Consider the following 18802-nt stretch of genomic DNA (forward strand, 5'->3'; position numbering starts at 1 on the left):
TTGTTTGGATTTTTCTTTTGCCATACTATAAAAATACAATGTATTATGCATATGATGTGTAAGTTATAAGTTTATATGCTCTGTAAAAATTCTTATACTACCTGGATCCCAGCCTATTTTCTAGGCAGACATCTCTCTTCGTGTTCACTTCTCTATCCTCTGTCTCCCCAGGACCACTAATCCATCTTGAGTAAACACCTCGGACACAGAGGAACAACAAGCTTTACGTGTGAAAGAGAGAATTTACCAGAGAAAAGACTGGTAATCTCCAGACAGGCATTGAGAAACTGAGGAAAAACTAGCCTATATTCAGGCAAATATAATTAATATTATAGGCTTTAATATCATATAAATCTCCCCTCTGTATTTTCCACTGCTTGTATCCGATGCAGTGAGCTGTAGCTCACGAAAGCTTATGCTCAAATAAATTTGTTAGTCTCTAAGGTGCCACAAGTCCTCCTTTTCTATATGCACATAGTTTGAAATAACTTGCTCATCGAGTACTCAGAATATTTAGATAGATAGATAGATATCTATATCTATCTCCCTTCACGTCTCTCAAAACCCTCTTTGTATCCTTTGGTCAGCACTCTCTGATACTTGCTGTGAAGGTTCCCGAAACTGACAGAGGGAAGCTGACACAAATTTATCCTCCTCAAGATCCACTCGACCCAAGTCCATAAGATGATCACCTGCAAACTCAATCACGTGAAGCATGGATAGTGCATGAAGCAGAAAGCAGCATGTGCACTAAAATACACACGTGTACGGATCAAAAGAAGAAAGAACATGAGTATGAGGTTGGCAGGATGGCTTCATGATACCGCTGTCTCCAAACTCGTAGTTTTCCCGATTTTATTGGCGGTGCGATTATTTATTTGTTTAAATTATAAAGGCATGGTCAGAATTTTACCAGTAGCAACTGACCAACAAAACGCTGCCTTAGGAGACTGATAGCAGACTTACTCATAGAAATACTAATTTTACAAGTGTTTATCATTTTTTTTTCTCAAACCTGGCCTCTCGCCTGTCACTAATGAACAATTAGTGAAGGGTAAGGGTATTTGTATAACCAGATGTGTATATTTTTGTCGTATTTGAATGAAAATGTCTGTGTTTAGAGCGAATCTTTTATTTTTCTCCATATCTTCTTTACTTATCAACTGATTTTGATCAAATTTGAAATGGAGTTAGGTTTTTCTTTTTTACAGGCCCCTCCCATTGCAAGGCCCTAAACTGTAGCTTAGTTATCTTGTACCTTAATACCGCCCTGGCCTCAGAAGATCTGAGTTCTCGGCTTGCTCTGCTGTACAAACGTGAAGTAAAAAGAGAGCCAATGCACTCAGCTTCTGCCTCAGTTTCCCCAACTGTAAAATGGGGCTCTATTACACGTTGCGACCCTGGGATTGAAAGCCCTTTCTAGGTGCAAAGAAATAGAAAACCTTTGCGTGTGCTTTGGCAAGGCGCCAGGACCACGGTTGCTGCTTCAAGCTGGTTATGTTGATAAGTGGTGGGTGGGGGCGGGAGGGGGAATAAGTTTTTAAAAGATCCAGAATTTCAAGGGGAGAAGGCTGAGGTTTCTTCTTCTCTCCACGGCCCACAGTGAACTGGAAATAATTTAAGACCTTCCCTCTCCTCCCCACACAATTTCTTTGCTGCCCACTGCCAGGCCCACCCAGTGTAGCGGGAAGGAATTGGGCTACGGGGCTCAGGTACAGAGTGGAGGATTTAACATTTCTGCCTTTTACAGATGGGTAGTGCCGGGAGGGAATGAGGAGGCGAGGTGACACAGCTGTCCTGACATGTGAGGCCTGGAAGAATCGGCCACCAGTCTGCTCGGGCTGAGGTCAAAGAGCTTTTCCCCTTGACCTTACCATGACAGCAGAGGCTGCAGAGCCATGTGGGCCCCCCCAGGCCAGGGCTTTTAAGCACGTATGCGGACACAGGCTTGCCAGCGGGCCGGTATTTGACAGCCTGGCCCATTTCTCTACACTCTTGCTGGGCAAGAGATGTAATGCACTGGGGGGGGGGGAGGGTTGCAGCCATCTGGTAACTGGCCGCCACGCACAGCAGGGGTGGGAGCGCACCACCCCCAGCATCCTGTGCCCGCTTGGCAGGGCAGCGTGCCGCGGCCTGGGCCCTCGCCTGCTGGCTGCTGAACCTACAGTGGCTCCCCTGGGTGCTGGTGGGACACACCTGTCACCTGAGGGCAAGACTTGCCACCAGGGAGGGGGAAGGTAAGGAGAGGAATGGGGAGAGGGGGCTCCTCCTGGGCCAGGTGTTTTGGGATGCTGGGTGGGGGATGGGGGGGGGTCGAGAGAGGAAGAGGAGGGTTAAGCGGGGGGGGGGGGATTGCGCCCCCCGCAGCAGCTGGCCTTGCACGACCCCTGCAATGTCACGCACCCAGCGCCCGCAGCCCCAGGAGCGGGCAGCCGCTGCTGGGGTCGTGCAAATTGCCCCGGCGCAGCGAAGGAGAACGGGCGGCGGCCGCTCGTACGCTTGCAGCGGGGCTGAGGGCAGCTGCTGGGGAGAGCCGGGAGGCCCCGGGGCCGGGAGGCGGGACCCGGCGGGGATGGAGGCGGCTGGCTCCGGGCTCTGGGGGCGGGTCCTGGCGCACAGTGGCCGGGCTACGCGCCGATCCGCCGGCCGGGGCCTCCCGGTGCCCGCAGCCTGCTCGGCCCCCGCAGAAGGGAGCTCCCCGCCCCGAGCAGGTACCCACCCCCGGGGCTGCCGCGATCACCCGCGAGCCGGGCTGGGTGTGCACCGGGTGGTTGTTGCACACGCGTGTGAAAGGGGGTGCATGGGGGGGGTGACACTAGCAGACAGCTGATTAGTTTGCACCAGGGTGGAGGAGGTGATCGGCGTGTGGGGGCCCGGGGATTTTCACACCGCGTGGGGGCTTTTTTTCACATTGGTGGGGGGTGATTTGCACCTGGGGGCGGGGAGGCGGGTGCGAGGGGTTCACACGGGGCTGGGGGATGCTTTGCGCGGGGGCTGGGGGCTTCCGTGTGTCTCCTTAATTCCCCCACAGTGTCTTCTGGGCACTCGTGTCCTGCTAGCCCGGCCCCCCTCTGGGAACAGGTGTATTAGGAGTGGCTGGGACTCTCAGCTCCACACTGAGACCTTAAACCAGGTGTGGTGAACGAGTGTTTGTCAAGCTCCAGACTCCAGAGAAAACCATTTAAAACACTCCAATAATGATAGGAAGGAAATAAAAAGATATCAGGGTCCACTCAAAAGCGTCGGGCGGGCCGGCTTTGGCCCACGGGCCGCCTATGACTCCCCCGGCCTTAACCCAGCCTAGACGGAGCCTTCCACGTGGAACAGCTTTCTGAGTCCTGAGGCGTTTGTGTCCCACAGTTTGGATGTTCGCAATCCCCAGAAAGCCCAAATTAGAGAGAAAACAGTGAATTCAGCTGGGTTAAACATGAGATGGGCTCAGTGGAAACCATTAGCTGGTGCAGTGGGGCTGGACTTGTATTGTCGATTTACTTCTGATTAGGCAAGAGGAATGGAGCAGGTAGGGTGACCAGACAGCAAATGTGAAAAAATCAGGACAGAGGGTGGGGGGTAATAGGAGCCTGTATAAGAAAAAGACCCCAAAGTCGGGTCTGTCCCTATAACACTGGGACATCTGGTCACCTCAGGAGCAGGACAAGAGGTGAAAGGAACAAATTGCTGTTTTTCATAGTGGAATTGCACCTGTCCCCGTAAGTCATTGCCCTGGGCTTGTTTGCCACAGGAGGAGTCTGTGCAAGTAGACGCAGGAGGGCTGGGGCTTGGAGCTCGGGACCTTGTTCTAAATGTGTCTGATGTTGCAGGATGGATTATTTTTTGTAATTTGTGTGGGCTAGTTCTAAAATAATGTAATTGCCATTACAGCTCACGTGTAGCTTCACAACCCTGGGACTATGAAGGTCAAAGTTATTTCAGTCTTGGAAGATAACTACATGTACTTGGTCATTGAAGAAAATACCAAGGAAGCTGTTGTAGTGGATGCGGCTGTTCCCAAGAGGGTAATTAGGAATTTTGCTACTTAAAGCCTTGAAGTTCAAGGACATCTGGTCCTGGTTCAGGAGGTTTGTTCAGAGCAGGCTGGCTTGTTTGTAGACACCAAAGGAAGGAATCTAGAGCATTGGGTTAGCTTGGCTTCCACTAGGAGCACATAGTGACCTATCAAATAAGAGCTATGGGGTTAGTTAGTCCAGGGTGGATGCCTGCAGGAGGTCTGAGCTCAGTGAAAAGTTACAATCAGGAAAAACAAGAAGCCATTGTATTTATTAAATGTGTGTATTGTGATAGTGCCTGAAGTTCCCAGTCCCATTGGGTCCCGTTGTGCCAGGTGCTGTACAAACGAGGCCCAATCTTGTAAATGCTTCTCTGTTTGTTTGCAGGATTAAAAGTTACTCAGTGTGGGTCTGTAGGATGGACCCTGGGATTGCAACTTTGTGTTGTAAAATGACACTTGACTATGGCTTAGGCCCAAAATGTATATTGTTTTAGGGGGAAAGCTCAAAAAAGATGTTATACAACCTGAAACAAACAGAAGAGCCTTCAACGGTTTTTTTAAAATTGAAGTAAAAATGTTTTTGTTTTGTTTTTCTTGATTCACACTTTGCCCTGCAGTCCTGGACACCCAAACACAAGAACAGTCTTGTGCTAGTGGAGAGGATGGAAAATGAAACCGACTAGAAACAAATGTGAAACTGGCCTGGGTTGTTTCATTATCCAAAATGGAGTGTTGCCAACTCTGGTGATTTTTATCATGGGCCTGGCAATACTAGGTTTTTGGAGTGATGCTGCTGGAGTCCTATCATTATGTGAGAATCTCAGCTTAATAGTTTTTTAAATGAAAGTTTCTAGTCCTCTTCATGGTTTGGGGAAGAGCCTGAAAATCTGATCCTCAAGTCTCACAAACCAGAAGGCAAAGAGACAAAACCCAAATTAGTTTTTAAATTATTATTTGTTTGTTAATTATTTTATTAAAATTATTTAATTGGCTTAAACATTATCAGAGTTTTTAAAAATAATCTCATGATTTTAGAGGCCTGACTTGTGATTTTTGAGCTTTTGAGGCACAGAAGCATTAATGGTGAGGTGGAAATGTTGGGGATCCATTCTTAAGCACTTGCCTGTTGCCTTAGGGCACATCGACATGGCAATAAAAAACCCTGTGGCACCAAGTGTCAGAGCCTGGGTCGATTTGGCTCAGGCTGTGGAACTAAAAATTGCAGTGTAGACATTTGGGCTCAGCCTGGAGCCTGGGCTCTGGGACCCTCCCCCTTTGTGGGGTCTCCAGCCTGGGCTCCAACCCACATCTGGACATCTACCTTGCCATTTTTAGCCCTGCAGCCAGAGCCCTGCTAGCCTGAGTCAGCTGAGTCAGAACAGCTGTGCCACGGATCTTTTATAGCCGTGCAGATGTACCCTCTGATAACAGAAGCCTACATCCTGCATTGAGCTCCAGGGGGGCTGATCCTCGTTCCAATGCAGAACCCCAGTAGTACAGAGTTCCACCCAGGCCGAGTTCATTGGAGAGTCTGAGCCTCGGATACATCTCCACTCTGTGTGCTGCGTTCCTTACGCTAAAGGGATAAGGACTGTAAGTACCAAGGGAAATCTGACTGTTAGTGACTGTTGCTTTGCTGATTCAAACAATTAATTAATAGCTTAAGGCCTGATCTGGAGCAGCCTTAAGAATATGGTACTAAAAATATATTTTATGTCGATTTAAAAAAAACGCCTCTAAAGCCCTGGGCTTTATTAGGACATTATTACATCCAGTGTGAGCACACAGGGTGGAAACCAGTCTTTTCCATTCCTCTCTGTCATTTCCTGCTGCTTCCATTTGCTCTATGGTGTTGAGATAGATGGTTGTGCCCTCCCTGCTAATGGGGTTCTTAAGATTTCTCTTGGGCGTCCTTGTTTCCTCCCACAAGTTAGTTTCCACTGGACTGCTACATGCAGGTGGCATTGTGCATCGTCATCTGAAGTACATGCCCCACGTATGGTAGAAACAAGCTGCGGGTTAGTGAATTCTCAGATCTCTTCATTGGTGATGCTCTCTCCAGCCAATGCCCAGAATCTTTCATAGGCACTTATTTTCAATGGTGTCTCATTTTCTGTCTGACTTTTTAGTAGATCTCCGGTTCTTGCAGCCATATCTTACCACCGAGATTGTGTCTGAATTTAAAATTCTCAATTTTGTTCTGGTGCTGTGTAGCCTTGATTCCATATGTTGATGAGTTTAGTAAATGCTGTGGATGCCTTTCCTATCCCTTGATGTCACTTCTTTCTTGGGGTCTCCATTGGCTAAAATGGTGCTGCCCAGGTAGGTGAACTGTTCTTCTTTCTTGATATTTTTGCCGTCTAATGTGATGTTACTGCTTGACGTCTTGATTTCAAGGATGTTTGTTTTACTAATTTTGAGCCCTACTTGGCCTGCTGGTTTTGCTGGGTTGTCTGTCTTTGTTTGTAACTTTTCCAGGGTGTCACTTGGTAGTGCAATATCAGCAAAGCCTGGGTCTTCTAGGCATTTGCCATCTACCCATCCTAGACTAATGTTTGTGTTGCTAATGCACTTCTTCGTTATCCAGCCTATGGCAATGCTAAAGAGCGGTGGAGATAAAATGCAGCCCTGTTTCACACCAGTGTCCATATTAAACCGCTCTGTTTTCTGGGTGTTCACCCTTACACAGAACTTCCTTGATGATCTTGACAACTTCAGCTGGGATTCCATAGGACTGAGGAATATTCCACAGTCTGGTGCAGGCTTTTGAAAAATCAATGCAATTGACAAAGAGGGGAGATTGCCATTCTACACATTCTTCTATGATGGACCTAAGTGTGAACATCTGGCCACACAGGATCTCTTGGGCCTGAATCCAGCCTGGCCTTCCCTAATCTTTGCATCAACTGCCTTTCATCCTGTGTAGTATCACTGCAGAAGGCTTTCCCTGCAACTCCTCTCCGGTTGTTACAATCAGTAAGATCACCCTTTTTGGGTATTCTGACAATGATTTCATGTTTCCACTGGTCAGGAGGGGTCTTTTCTCCCCGAACCTGGTTGAACAGCTCTGTCCGTTTTGTTAAGATTATGGTATCAACCACGTTTAGCATTTCTGCTGGAATTTGATCATCTCTTGCTGCTTTGCTACTTTTCAGCTTTTTGATTGCAGCCTCCACTTCTGATATTTCGCTAGTGACCGATGTTAGTCAAGTTGATCAGGTCCATGTATTTCGCCAACATCAGATGCTGAAGTGGAGCTGGGTCTATTGAGGATTTCTTTGAAATGCTCTGCCTATCTGCTTTTCAGTTCCACCTCAGTTGTGAGCTTTCTTTCTTCTCTCTTTGCTTTTATTGGCCCATGTCCTGTTTTGAAATTTCCACACAGGGTTTTAGTCACTTGGTAAGTGGCTCTGTGGTTTCCTATCCTAGCAGCAGTTTCTGCTGCTTGGTCTTCAACATATCTCCGTTTATCTTTCATTGAGCTGCTTTTACTGCTTTGTCTGCTTTCTTATACTCCTCCTGTACGTTTTCCAATAGTTTGTTGGTCTTAGAATTCAGGAGTTTTCCTTTAGTTATTTTTCTTTCCTTGCTGAGACGCCATGTCTCTTGGCCTATCCAGTTCTTGCTCTGTCTGTGTTGATATCCAACTGTGACTGGTACAGCTTGCTTCACATTGTCTCTTGAGTGCTGCCCCTTTTTCGTCAGGCCCATTCTGTGTCACCTTTCTCTGCCTCTGTCAATGCCTGCAATCTGTTCCTTAGTTCACACTGCAATTTCTCACAGGACTCTCTGTTTTCAGTTTGGTACTGTTGATTTTCTTTACCACTTCCTCTGTTTTAATTTCGGTTTAGCAATGCAAAGATTGTGGTTGCTGTGAACATCTGCTGCTCAGTATGCCCTTAGGTCTTGGACAGATTACCTGCATCTTCGGCGAATACAGTTGTGGTCGATCCGATTTTTCATTTTGCCATCTGACAAATTCCACAAATTCTTTGTGAGGGACCAGGCTACTTGCAAGAACTAGGTTGGTGACCAAACACAATTCAATGAGTCTCTTGCCATTTTGGGTGATGGTTCCCAGCCCATGCTTCCCTGTTGCTCTTTTCATTCCGTGGTTATCACATTCAACTCCAGCATTAAAGTTGCCCAAGACGAGGAGTAAGTCGCATTTAGGTAGTCTGTCAATCACACTTCAGAGGCAATTGTAGAACTCCTCCTAGTCGTCATCGCTGTGCTCCTCTGTTGGAGTGGAGCACTGATTGACATCTTTAGGCCTCTGGTTTGGAGTTTGGCATCTACATTGCATTGGTTCATAGATTGCAGTTGATGAATGATTTTTCCCCCCACAGAATCTGTTGTATTGGGCGCTGCTCCCTGTGTGGTGGTATCCTCTTGCTCGAAGTACTTCTTATCCACACCTAACATTCCTCTCTTACCGATGCCCAGGATTTCAAGTCTATAGTTGTCCATCTCCCTCATGATCCATGCAATTGCATTCCACTAGCCAACTCTGAAGTGTTTTCTTGCTAACGGTATCAAACTTCCTGGGGCCCTGGCTTCCAGAGACCTCCTTCCACCAGGAGGCTTCATGCAGCACGGGGGGTTGGTAGTGTTCCTTTTCACCAGAATGGCAGCCTGACTGTTTCTATAATCAGTTTTGGGGATGCATCCGATGAAGTGAGCTGTAGCTCACGAAAGCTTATGCTAAAATAAATCTGTTAGGCTCTAAGGTGCCACAAGTACTCCTTTTCTTTTTGCAAATACAGACTAACACGGCTGCTACTCTGAAACCTGTCATGATGTACTAAGTGCTTCTTTTTATTCCCAGGAGAGGTGCAGTCAGAGCTGGGTATAGTATTATTTGCTCACGTTCAAATTGCCAGGCAGAGAGACACTGTTCTGATTACCTCTTTCTTCTAACAAAAATATCCATCACTTAACTCTTTCACTGACGCTGGGTTCTGATTTATAAATTAAATAGCATTTGACAACATTTAATACTATGTTGCATGAAAATCCATCCCAAGGGGCTGTACCTTGTTTCTTGTACTTGTGGCTTTTGTGTGTCAGATGTTTTTTACGCTGCCTTTCCGTCGCCAAGTAGTATTCTGATCGCAGGAGTTTGCAGGGCTGGTAGTTAGAATCACTGCCTCTTCAAATGTGATCTGTTCACACATAATCTGAAGTCACTGGGAGACCCTGCATGATGCTAGTTTTGCAGAGTCATGTTTCAGAAAGCAGCAAGGCTTTCAAGATTGTCTTTAGGGTCTTTAATGATTAACTTTCTGACACAGGATCTTTTTAAAATCTATACTCTTTGACATGATTCTTTTTTCTCCCCATTTTAGTTACTAGAAATTGTCAGAAAAGAAGGCGTTACACTTAAAGCAATTCTTACCACCCATCACCATTGGTAAGTGCTGTGGAGAGTAAAGGGGTACAGTACTGTATGTTAGAAATGGAAAAGATGCAGAGAAGGGCAAGAAATATGATTAGGGATGGAACAGCTTCCATAGGAGGAGAGATTAAAAAGCCTGGAACTGTTCATCTTAGAAAAGAGATGACTAAGGGGGGGATATGCTAGAGGTCTATAAAATCATGAATGATGGGAGAAAGTGACTAAGGAAGTGTCATTTACCCCTTTGTATAACACAAGAACTGGAGGTCACCCAATGAAGTTAACAGGCAGCAGGTTTAAAACACACGGTGAAGTACTTCTTTACACAACACACAGTCAACCCGTGGAACTTGTTGCCGGGGTATTGTGAAGGATAGGTCTGTCAATGGCTATTAGCCAAGATGGCCAGGGACGCAACCCCATGCTCTGGGTGCCCTAAACCTCTTAACTGCCAAAAGCTAGGACTGGACAATGGGATGGATCATTTGATAATTGTCCTGTTCTGTTCATTCCCTCTGAAGCACCAGGCATTGGCCACTGTGGGGAGACAAGACACTGGGCTAGATAGATGGACCTTTGGTCTGAGCCAGTATCGCTGTTCTTATGTTCTTAGTATGCTCTCATCAGAGTGCATGAGGCTTGGGGGGAGATCTATGCAGAAATCCCAGCTCATGACATGACAGCAACACTCTGTGATCTGTGCGATATCAAGGGACCCGATCCTGTGAGGTGGAAGCAGAGTGCTCTCCGCGTTCCCCAGGATTGGGTCCCGAATGCAGAACAGGCCTATTGGGCTGCTGTGCTCACATATGGATAAGTTGTGTCCTGTTCCAGAATGTCAGGTGGCCCTTTTTCATGCTCCGAAATCTTGAGTTGCAGTATTTTTTGTGTCACAGCACACACCAGGGCTGTCCCCGCAGTACTGTAACGTTAGGGTTACATTGATGCAGGAGCCTGAGATTCGTTTTAGCCCTCCCCCTTCCTCTGGGGGATCCGTAAATGTCAAGTGTATCGCGGAGACGCTAATCTCACTCCCTGTCTGTGAAGGGACCACGCCCGAGGAAATGAAGAACTGGCCAAGGTGTATCCAGAGCTGCAGGTGTATGGAGCAGATGAGCGGATTGGAGCCTTGACGCACAAGGTGACTCACAACGAGGAGTTAAAGGTACGAGACTGGAGGGTTATTATTAACATTGTTATTGCTCTTGTCTCACTTAGCGCCCCCCTCAGGATCTCAAAGCTCTTTACACACGATTGAGTGACACCTCCTGAGCCCTGGCAAGGAAGTCGGTGTCAGGATCCCTGTTTTACTGAGGGTGATGGTGAAGGACAGTGCTGGGAAGTGATGTGCCCAAAGACCCACAGGGAGTCAATGTGAGAACGGGGACCAGAGAGAGAGAGAGTCCTTTGCTTGCCCTGGGTTGAATCTGCATGAGATTGTAGGGGTGTAACCAAGGGAAGGATTCGGTCCATGCTCCCACTACACACACTCTTACTATCTTTGGTTTTTCTGCTGTGTAACCCACGGCTGTGACAAGGGGAGAGGGGGGAACAGTGAGAAAGCGAAAAGTTACAGCTGCTGCCTGTCAGTTGCTCCAACTACTAATTCATTTAGATCTCTCTCTGCTCTAGCGTGCTTGGGAATCTATGGGATCGCTACACGGGGGTTGGTGCTAGGATCCAGCATCAATAACCTTCCCTGGTCTATTGCTGCCAGGTTTCTCTGCAGCAGATTCTCATTTGGAACAAATAGCCAGTAGATGGTAGCATTTTCCCAAGGTTATAAATCCTCATGTGATAGATAGCCTCTGCTGGAAAGCTCTGCTCTGGGTCTCTTTGAAATCCAAATGTGGATCTAAATTTTACAAATGACCCTTTTCTTTAGAATGCATTGAACCAAATCCTAGATCTGAACATTGCCAATCAACACAGTGCCAGAAATTTTGCAGCCTGTCTTTGTTCAAATAGATCCTGTGGACGAACTTCATAGCCGGCTTTATATACTCTGGGGTGGATGTGAGCACAGGCCTGCGAGCCTGTCAAACTGCCAATCCCCAAGCTAAATTTTCCCACGCGTAACACAGGGATAACATCTGCCTGTTGTGAATCTTAATTTGCTAATATTTGTCCTGTTGGTGAAATGCCAGGAAGAGGGAAAAATGCCTTATAAATACTAAGCATAATTGTCACTTGTTGTCCTGCATTGTCTTTGGCATTAGCAGGTGGGGAACATGGAAAATATTCTTGCATGTCTGTCTTTGAGAATTGTATCTTTTGGTTGCCCCATTTCCATCTTGAGTCATCTAGTTATTGAGGTGAGGGAGGGGCAGGGGTGCCAGAACATAGGGGGGCCGGGGGCCATGGTCCCCCACTTTTTATCGGTAGTAAGGGCAAGTGACGGGGCAGGAACGGAGAGGAGTGAGTGGCGGGTGGGGCCTGAGGGGTGGCATGGGGGCAGGGCCTTGGGGGAGAAAGGAGTAGCATGGGAGTGGGGCCATGGTTAGGGCCGCTGGTGGCCTGCCCCACTTTTAGGAAGCTTCTGACGCTCCTGGGGAGGGGTCAGCGTCACGTTGATGTGCCAAGTCACTCACCTTTGTTCCAAACAAGAAGATACTTCTCTTCTCCACGGTGAGGCGTTGCTTCTAAAATGGTTGCAAAGCCAGGCCTTTCTGGTGATTTCAGTTGTACCGAAGAGTAAGCAGGTGACTTCTGAAAAATGTTGGCTAGCAGATCTCAGCTGGGATGGAAGTAAGCTGATTTGCTGTAGCATCCTGTCGTGAAGAAGGGAAGTCCGTATTGCTTGGTTTGGAAGCTTTCTGAGGCAGGGACCATCTCTTTGCTCTGTGTATATGCAGCGCCTAGAGCAATGAGGTCCCGGTCCTTGACTAGGGTCCCTAGGTGGGGTGATAATACCAACCCGGATTGCCCCTTTGTCTCTGCAGTTCGGGGATATTAACGTGAGGTGCCTGTTCACGCCGTGCCATACATCAGGCCACGTGTGTTATTTCATGTGGGAAGAGAACTCCGCAGATGCTCCAGCTGTCTTTTCAGGTATTCAGCACTTTCTTGAGAAGCCAGCCGGAGCTGAAAAGTCTCAGACAGTCTCCGATTGAGATCCCTTTGAGGGAGCTACGTGGGGGGGACCGATCATTAGACTAGAATTCCACCCAGAATCATTTAGGTTCCGTCCTCCTTTAGCTGCTATCTGCATGGGAACTACCTCGTTTTAAGGGTAAGCCTGAGCAAGATGGGCTTTGTTTTCCTTTAAAGTGATATCGGTCTAGGCCCTTCTCTGGCCCCTGACCTGGCACGGCAGAGCTGTTATTCCCATTGTGTGGATGGGGAGCTGAAGCCCAGAGGTTCAGATCCTCTGAGATATTTATACCTAAGTGACTTGCCCAAGGGCACAGAGGAAGCCTGTGGCAGAGCTAGGAATAGTGCCTTGCCCACTAGACCAGCAAAAAGCACCTGACTGCCAGCCCTGGGGAGTAAAGTCCGGTTCAGCCTTGGCACAGATACAACAGCAGGGTGGGCTTCCCCCAGGCATCAGTCCCTGGCCACAGGCTTCCCGCCTGCCCTGCATGCAGAACCTCCTTGTCCTCCCCCCAATAAGGTGACATGTTTCCCCGCCTAGGTGACACCTTGTTCATTGGTGGCTGTGGGAAGTTCTTCGAAGGGACGGCCGAGCAGATGTACAGGAACCTGACTGAAATCCTGGGTGCTTTGCCGAAGGACACTGTGAGTGTGACACCTATTTCAGGGGGTGTACGGGCCCTCTCCCCTATTTCCCTTCATCTCCCTTTCTGTGTCTCGGAGCAGGCTAGGCAGAGCTTTATGCCCACAGCGCGTTGGTGCCAATGTGCTTCTCCATCTGCCTGAGCAACGTGTGCTGCCTGGATTCTCTCTGGCTGGCACCAGCCTCTTGCCATTTGACACGTTGGCCAAATGCCACTTTGTGACCGGAATGGCCATGGCATGGATTTGATGTTGTGAGATCGTAGCTGGGTGGCTTCTGTGCTTTGGGCACCTCTGGCCAATTTCTGGGGCTTGTAGGCCTAAAGGACAAGCTCTCCGGGCCAAGGCGACCAAGCCTTTTCACTATCAGCCAGTTGGGCCAGGGTTATGTACCCCTCTGCGGGCTCCCCTACAACTGTGAGCTGTTCTGTGACTGTGGAGACCTGACCCAAGGTAGTAGGTCTCCCCCAAGAGACTGGGATGAGCCCTGAGGGAGATGGGTGCTCTGCTCAGGCAGCTACTTCTGGCCACCCCCTCGCAGCATGAGCTGCTACATGAATGTGGGGACTGGCCCCAGAACGCTCCACCAGTGTCTACTTCCCACCGTCCCCTCAGCATGAGTCATAGAGTCCAAGGTCAGAGGGACCCCGGTGGTGATCTAGTCTGATCTCCTGCATGACATGGGCCAGAGAGCTCCCCCCAAATCATTCCTAGACACTGTGCCTATGGGGATTAGGCCCAGAGCTCTCCCCAGACAGCTGCTTCCCCCTGTATTAATTGCAGTGGGCAAACCATGTGCATTAAATGTGTCCTCCCTTGGGTAGGACACCTCAGCTCACTAGAGAGAAGAGCCCTCCAGAATCTCTGCCCAAGGTCATGCAACTGTTTGGCTAAGCAGCAGTGCACTCTGAAGACCAGCAGCCCATGGCTCTGGCTGGTTCCACAGCCAGGCTCCTCCACAGGAGGGAATGCTAGGCCCCCGGAGCTCACCTGGGGTCTCCACTGCTGGGAGGTCGTCTCAAGACGTCCTATCCTGGGTGGGGAGGTACCAAGACCAGGGCGACATGCAGGCTGTAAAGGTGCATTGTCTCGTTTGCGTTGCAGAAAGTGTTCTGTGGGCACGAGTACACAGTGAGGAACCTCAAGTTTGCTTTGAAAGTGGAACCGGAGAATGAGATTGTGAAAAAGAAACTCGCTTGGGCAAAAGTAGGTGTTTTCCCTTCCCAAGCGGAGAGTCCCAGCGGGAGGGGGAGGCTGGAACGAACGTTGAGTTCTGTGAACGCTAGATTTGTTTCCCCTCTAATCAGTCTGTGTGTTTAAGGTGCTTGGCCCCATGTCTAGGAGCTTCTAAGCATCTGCCTCTGATATTCTCCATGAGCTCAGTGATGGGGACCATCTCCATACGCTGAATGAGTCTGTGGTTTCTCCCCAGCTCCGAGACGACGAGGACTTGCCCACAGTGCCCTCCACTCTGCAGGAGGAGTTCCACTACAACCCCTTCCTGCGGGTCTCGTGAGTAGAGTTCAGTGTCTCCTGCAGCCCCCTGGGCACCAAGTGCCCCACTGGCAGGCCCAGTTGAGTGTGAGGGGACAGTGGGCTCTGCGGGAACGGAGATGCCCCATAGCATTGCCCCGTCCTGCACCAGGCTGAGGAATGCTACTGCTTTTCCTGCTTTCCAGCAACAGACTTTTCACTTGGTGACTCAGAGGAAGGGAAATTTTGCCTTCCCACCAGTATGAGAAGCATCAGGTGGGTGATGGGGCGGGGGGGGGGGGTCTCCTCTCCCCATCCAGGGTAACTCATTCCTAGCCAGCCCTCTACAGGGATATGACAGAAGAAGATACCCTCCATCAGAGGGTGGTGGGAGGAGACAGACTACAGCCAGATTCTGCTGTTACTCTGGTGTAAAGCCAAAGGGAGTCTCTAAAAACAAGACTCCAGATGGCCACCGGAGTCCCAGAAAACCAAACCTGGCCTTGAGTCTCAATTCCCTTTGCTGCTACGCATGGGGCACACAATGGGTGTCGCTTTAACTTGCAGGGAAGAATCAGTGCAGAAATTCACGGGCAAGACAGATCCGGTGGATGTGCTGCGAGCTCTCCGCACAGAGAAGGATAACTTCAAGAAGCCCAAAGAGAGGCTGACCCCTCAAGCCATGCTGGCATTCGAGTGGGGTCTCTTCAGCCCCTTAATGGAGAAGAAGTGAAATGCAGCCGGGTTTGTCTGATCGTTTATTTTGTACCAATATATTAATGCAACCAAGGCCACAGTGAGGGCAAAGTCTTTTACCAAAATGCAGTATCCTGATCGTCGTAGTGGGGGAGGCCTGTTAGGCCAGTCTGTCTCCCAGCTGGGCAAGGACTGTTCCCTGTAGCACATTGTGTAGGGCTCTGTCCTGTCTGGCTTTAAATGACTCGGCCACTGAAGCTTCCTTTATTGCATGGGCCTCACAGCTGGGAATTGGGGCTTGTAATTCAGCTTATTTTTTTTTCTTTACTCCTTTTGATCTCCTCACTTCTAGTTGTATGAATCACCCTAAGCAAGTCCTCTCTCTCCTTACACCCCTCTGCGAATGGTCTGATTTTCTGAGCCCTGCCTCTTAAAAGGGGTGATGAAGAACCAGGTTCTTTTTTGTACCTGGAAGTAAACTATGGGCTTCTGGAAAACGGGGAAATCTGAACGTAAGGGTTCGAAGTGGAAGAGTTCTGCCCAGAGCAATTCCTGTTTTTTAAAAGGCAAAACAAGATATTTTGGGGACATCTAAAACTTTTAATTCTTCTAGTAATTACTGGAGAAGGGGCTGCTCTCTGAATGGAACGAAACTATTCTGTGTACGAATGTAGCATTAGAAAAAACTTTTATTTTGCACTAAGCCAGGACTGGCCTTGTCAACAGTGACTCTCACAAATGATAACTGAGAAACTTGAAAGTGCTGATTTCTGTGCCGAACTCTCCCTAAAGACAATTGTCTCCAGAAAATCAAAACAGGCAGTGAATGGGCCCCTTGTAGTATGATCTGGTGATGCATGTATATTGAGTATATAAAGCAGTGCATCTTTTCGAGGAGCCGACACTGGTCCCCTGCAACCTTGACAGGTTGGAAAGGTTTCATGTAATAGAATTATAGTGTATTAGGCAAAAATTTACCATGCTGTGATTAAGCAAGCTGAAACCAGCAGCAGGGTAATTGGAGCGGAATTGTCTTTTCGCTTAATATTCAGGAAGATCTTTATTAAAAAGCAGGGTTTTTTTTTAACGCTGCTTTTGACAATCCCAAATCAAAATGGGATAGCAGGATTTGAAAAACAATTACTAGGAACACAGCATGGGCTTCTGAACAGATTAACCCCCAAAAATGCTTTAAAGTGGAGCTCAGGCTTGTGGTCCTTCAAAGCAAGACTTTGCTGGGAGTTGCTTGTGCAGAAAGCCTGATGGATCACCTCCCTTAGTCTCCCAGTTTGAAAATATGCTTATACGCTCCCTTTACCAGCAGAGGCAGATTAAGGAACCACAATTAAAAGCCTGTGCAGGTTTATGCAATTGACTAGGGGATTACTCACAAGCACATCCATGTCTGCAGCATCAGGGCCTTGGGTCAGTAAGCAGCATCTGTTTTGCTGCTTTTCTCCCACTATAGAACATGAAAGATTCTTCCCCTCCCACATGTACGTTTAACATAGTGGAAAGGGGAAGAACTTGTGTTTGCATCACTGTTCTATAAAAAAATTAGTCAGCCTTCCAATTTTAGTTTAACAATCTGAAAAGTGTGTGTAGTACTTAAACTGCTCCGGTGCCTTGCAAACTTATTACAATATTTAGAATTAAGTGTTGTCTCCTCTAAAAGAAAATCTATAGTAGCTCTGTAAACAGCTGTGAAAATCCACGACTTGATTAGAGGGAGCAAGTTGCTCTATTTCAGGATTCCATAGCAGGCCTCCTTCTCCACTACCTTGAGTTACTGTTTACACCAAAGTGAAAAAGTTGGTTAAACACTATTCTGTTAAAATGGCAGTGATTTTACACCTACTTCACAGAGGTGAATGAGAACACAAAGGAAGGCAGATTGGGCCCACTAAAACGTCTTACTATAACACACAGCTTTGATTAAACTTGATAGTTCTTAGCACTGGATTATAGTTGACCTGATTTTTCTTTTATGTACTGTGAGTGTTTTTTTAAATAAAACGATATAATTGTCTCCATACTAGGTTTGCACAGTACAACTTGTGTGTAGACCTGACCATGGTGTAACACTTTGATGCTAACCACCACTGATATACAGCTCTTGTAAATGGGTAGCAAAACAGAATGCAGATTACTAATGGGTTAATTTTACAGTGCAATAGCTAATTAGCATTTCATTTGCATATGCCTAATGAGGACTGCACATTTTAACCAAACTGAACTTGGGTCTTTTGCACTTTAGTTCAAAGTTATAGCGCTTGTGTACTAAACTTAGAATTGCATCACTTAACAATAGAATTCATGTGTCTTGCTGCTGTTAAAACTTACAGGTTTTATGCAATACTATATGTAAAACTATGCAGGAGAAGGTATTCACTGAAACTAGCCCCCTCCTTGCAAAACAGGAGAGAAAAGCAACATGAGTCTTGCCAGATGAGCAGAGTGTACTTAATACTAGATTGTAATGACAACTTTAAATAAAGCTTTGATTTTTTTTTTTTTAGACTTTGACAGTTGTGCATGTTACTGATGGTTTATTTTTGATAAACATTTGATTGCTTAAAGTGAGGTAGCAAGAGAAAACAAGACTTTTCTTTACAGGTATAAAAGGCAACCATTGTCTTTAACAACTTTGCTTTTGACAAGATTGAGGTAGATCTGTTGCTACTGTTCAATCAGATGCTCTGCTTAGAACCAAAACTAACAAATACCTAAAATACACAGCAGACTGTTCCAAAATAGAAACAGCTCAGCTTTTGCATGAATACTTCAGTGATCTGAAATGTGGTAGAGTTTAAGATTTTCAAATATTCAGTCCCACCAAAAGGCCAGTCGTCTTCTAGCAAAGCAGAAGTTAAGTGAAACGGCATCTTCTTCTCCGGCTACCTAATTTTCCCCATTCTGCATTAGGCCCATCTAATCTTATTTGAAAGGCAGGAACCCAGGCATGCGAGAGAGATACAATGCTTTGACGAAGCCAGTAAGTGAACAAAATTTGAGTTACATCTCGCATTTGTTCTTTTTTTAAAAAAAAAAAAAGAAAAATTATGCTCCAACTGTGCGTGCTTAACATTGAAGCACCTGAGTTCTCCCATTGAAGTCAATGGGACTACTTGAATGCATGAAGTTAACCATGTGCATAAAGCATTTGTAGGCCCAGAGCCTAAACTCCCTGAATGAGGATTTCTAACAGCTTGTCAAAGCATGGCTTAGATTGGAGTGCAGTTTGCTGCTTAAAAGATATCAAAAGAAACCAATTTATTGGTCACGATTTAACCAAAAAGCGACAGTAAGGTCTGCTGTGTTTTGTGTAGGACTTAAAAGGACAATAGCTTAAAATCATATATATTACTGCTGAAAGTAACATGTAAAATGATTCACTGAAAGAATTTCTACATTGTGCGCCCTTCACAGCTTTCGCTGTAGTCAGTTTGTGGGTCTCACACAGCAGGGTGGGGAAGGGAAGCATTTTTAAA

The 18802-nt window shown here is 47.1% G+C and overlaps 1 protein-coding gene across 12 annotated transcripts; it reads left to right on the forward strand.

The window, feature by feature from the left end:
* Positions 1-1570: 1570 nt before the first annotated feature.
* On the forward strand, positions 1571-17837 carry LOC119862414 (hydroxyacylglutathione hydrolase-like protein). Of its 12 annotated transcripts, none has more exons than XR_006274832.1 (10): positions 1747-1932; positions 3883-4016; positions 9358-9422; positions 10455-10572; positions 12350-12458; positions 13042-13145; positions 14247-14348; positions 14575-14654; positions 15183-15417; positions 15476-17837. XR_006274832.1 is itself a non-coding variant. In XM_038419120.2 (9 exons), the coding sequence occupies exons 2-9, from the start codon at positions 3912-3914 to the stop codon at positions 15346-15348; spliced, it is 849 nt and encodes a 282-aa protein (XP_038275048.1). In that variant the 5' UTR covers positions 1572-1712; positions 3883-3911; the 3' UTR covers positions 15349-17837. The 12 variants fall into 12 exon arrangements, 10 of the variants coding, with proteins under 10 accessions (XP_043350004.1, XP_038275048.1, XP_043350002.1 ...); XR_006274831.1 differs by lacking the exon at positions 1747-1932 and adding an exon at positions 2135-2237; XM_038419120.2 differs by lacking the exon at positions 1747-1932 and adding an exon at positions 1572-1712 and having other exon boundaries at positions 15183-17837.
* Positions 17838-18802: the final 965 nt, after the last annotated feature.

Source organism: Dermochelys coriacea, chromosome 10, assembly GCF_009764565.3.
Source record: "Dermochelys coriacea isolate rDerCor1 chromosome 10, rDerCor1.pri.v4, whole genome shotgun sequence".
Taxonomy (NCBI): domain Eukaryota; kingdom Metazoa; phylum Chordata; order Testudines; family Dermochelyidae; genus Dermochelys; species Dermochelys coriacea.

Excerpts from the sequence above, each read along its gene's own strand:
- LOC119862414 (XM_038419120.2), top strand. The coding sequence starts at position 3,912 with ATGAAGGTCAAAGTTATTTCAGTCTTGGAAGATAACTACATGTACTTG. Across the intron at positions 9,423-10,454 it reads CTTACCACCCATCACCATTG|GGACCACGCCCGAGGAAATG; the intron begins GTAAGTGCTGTG and ends CTGTCTGTGAAG. Across the intron at positions 10,573-12,349 it reads CTCACAACGAGGAGTTAAAG|TTCGGGGATATTAACGTGAG; the intron begins GTACGAGACTGG and ends TTGTCTCTGCAG.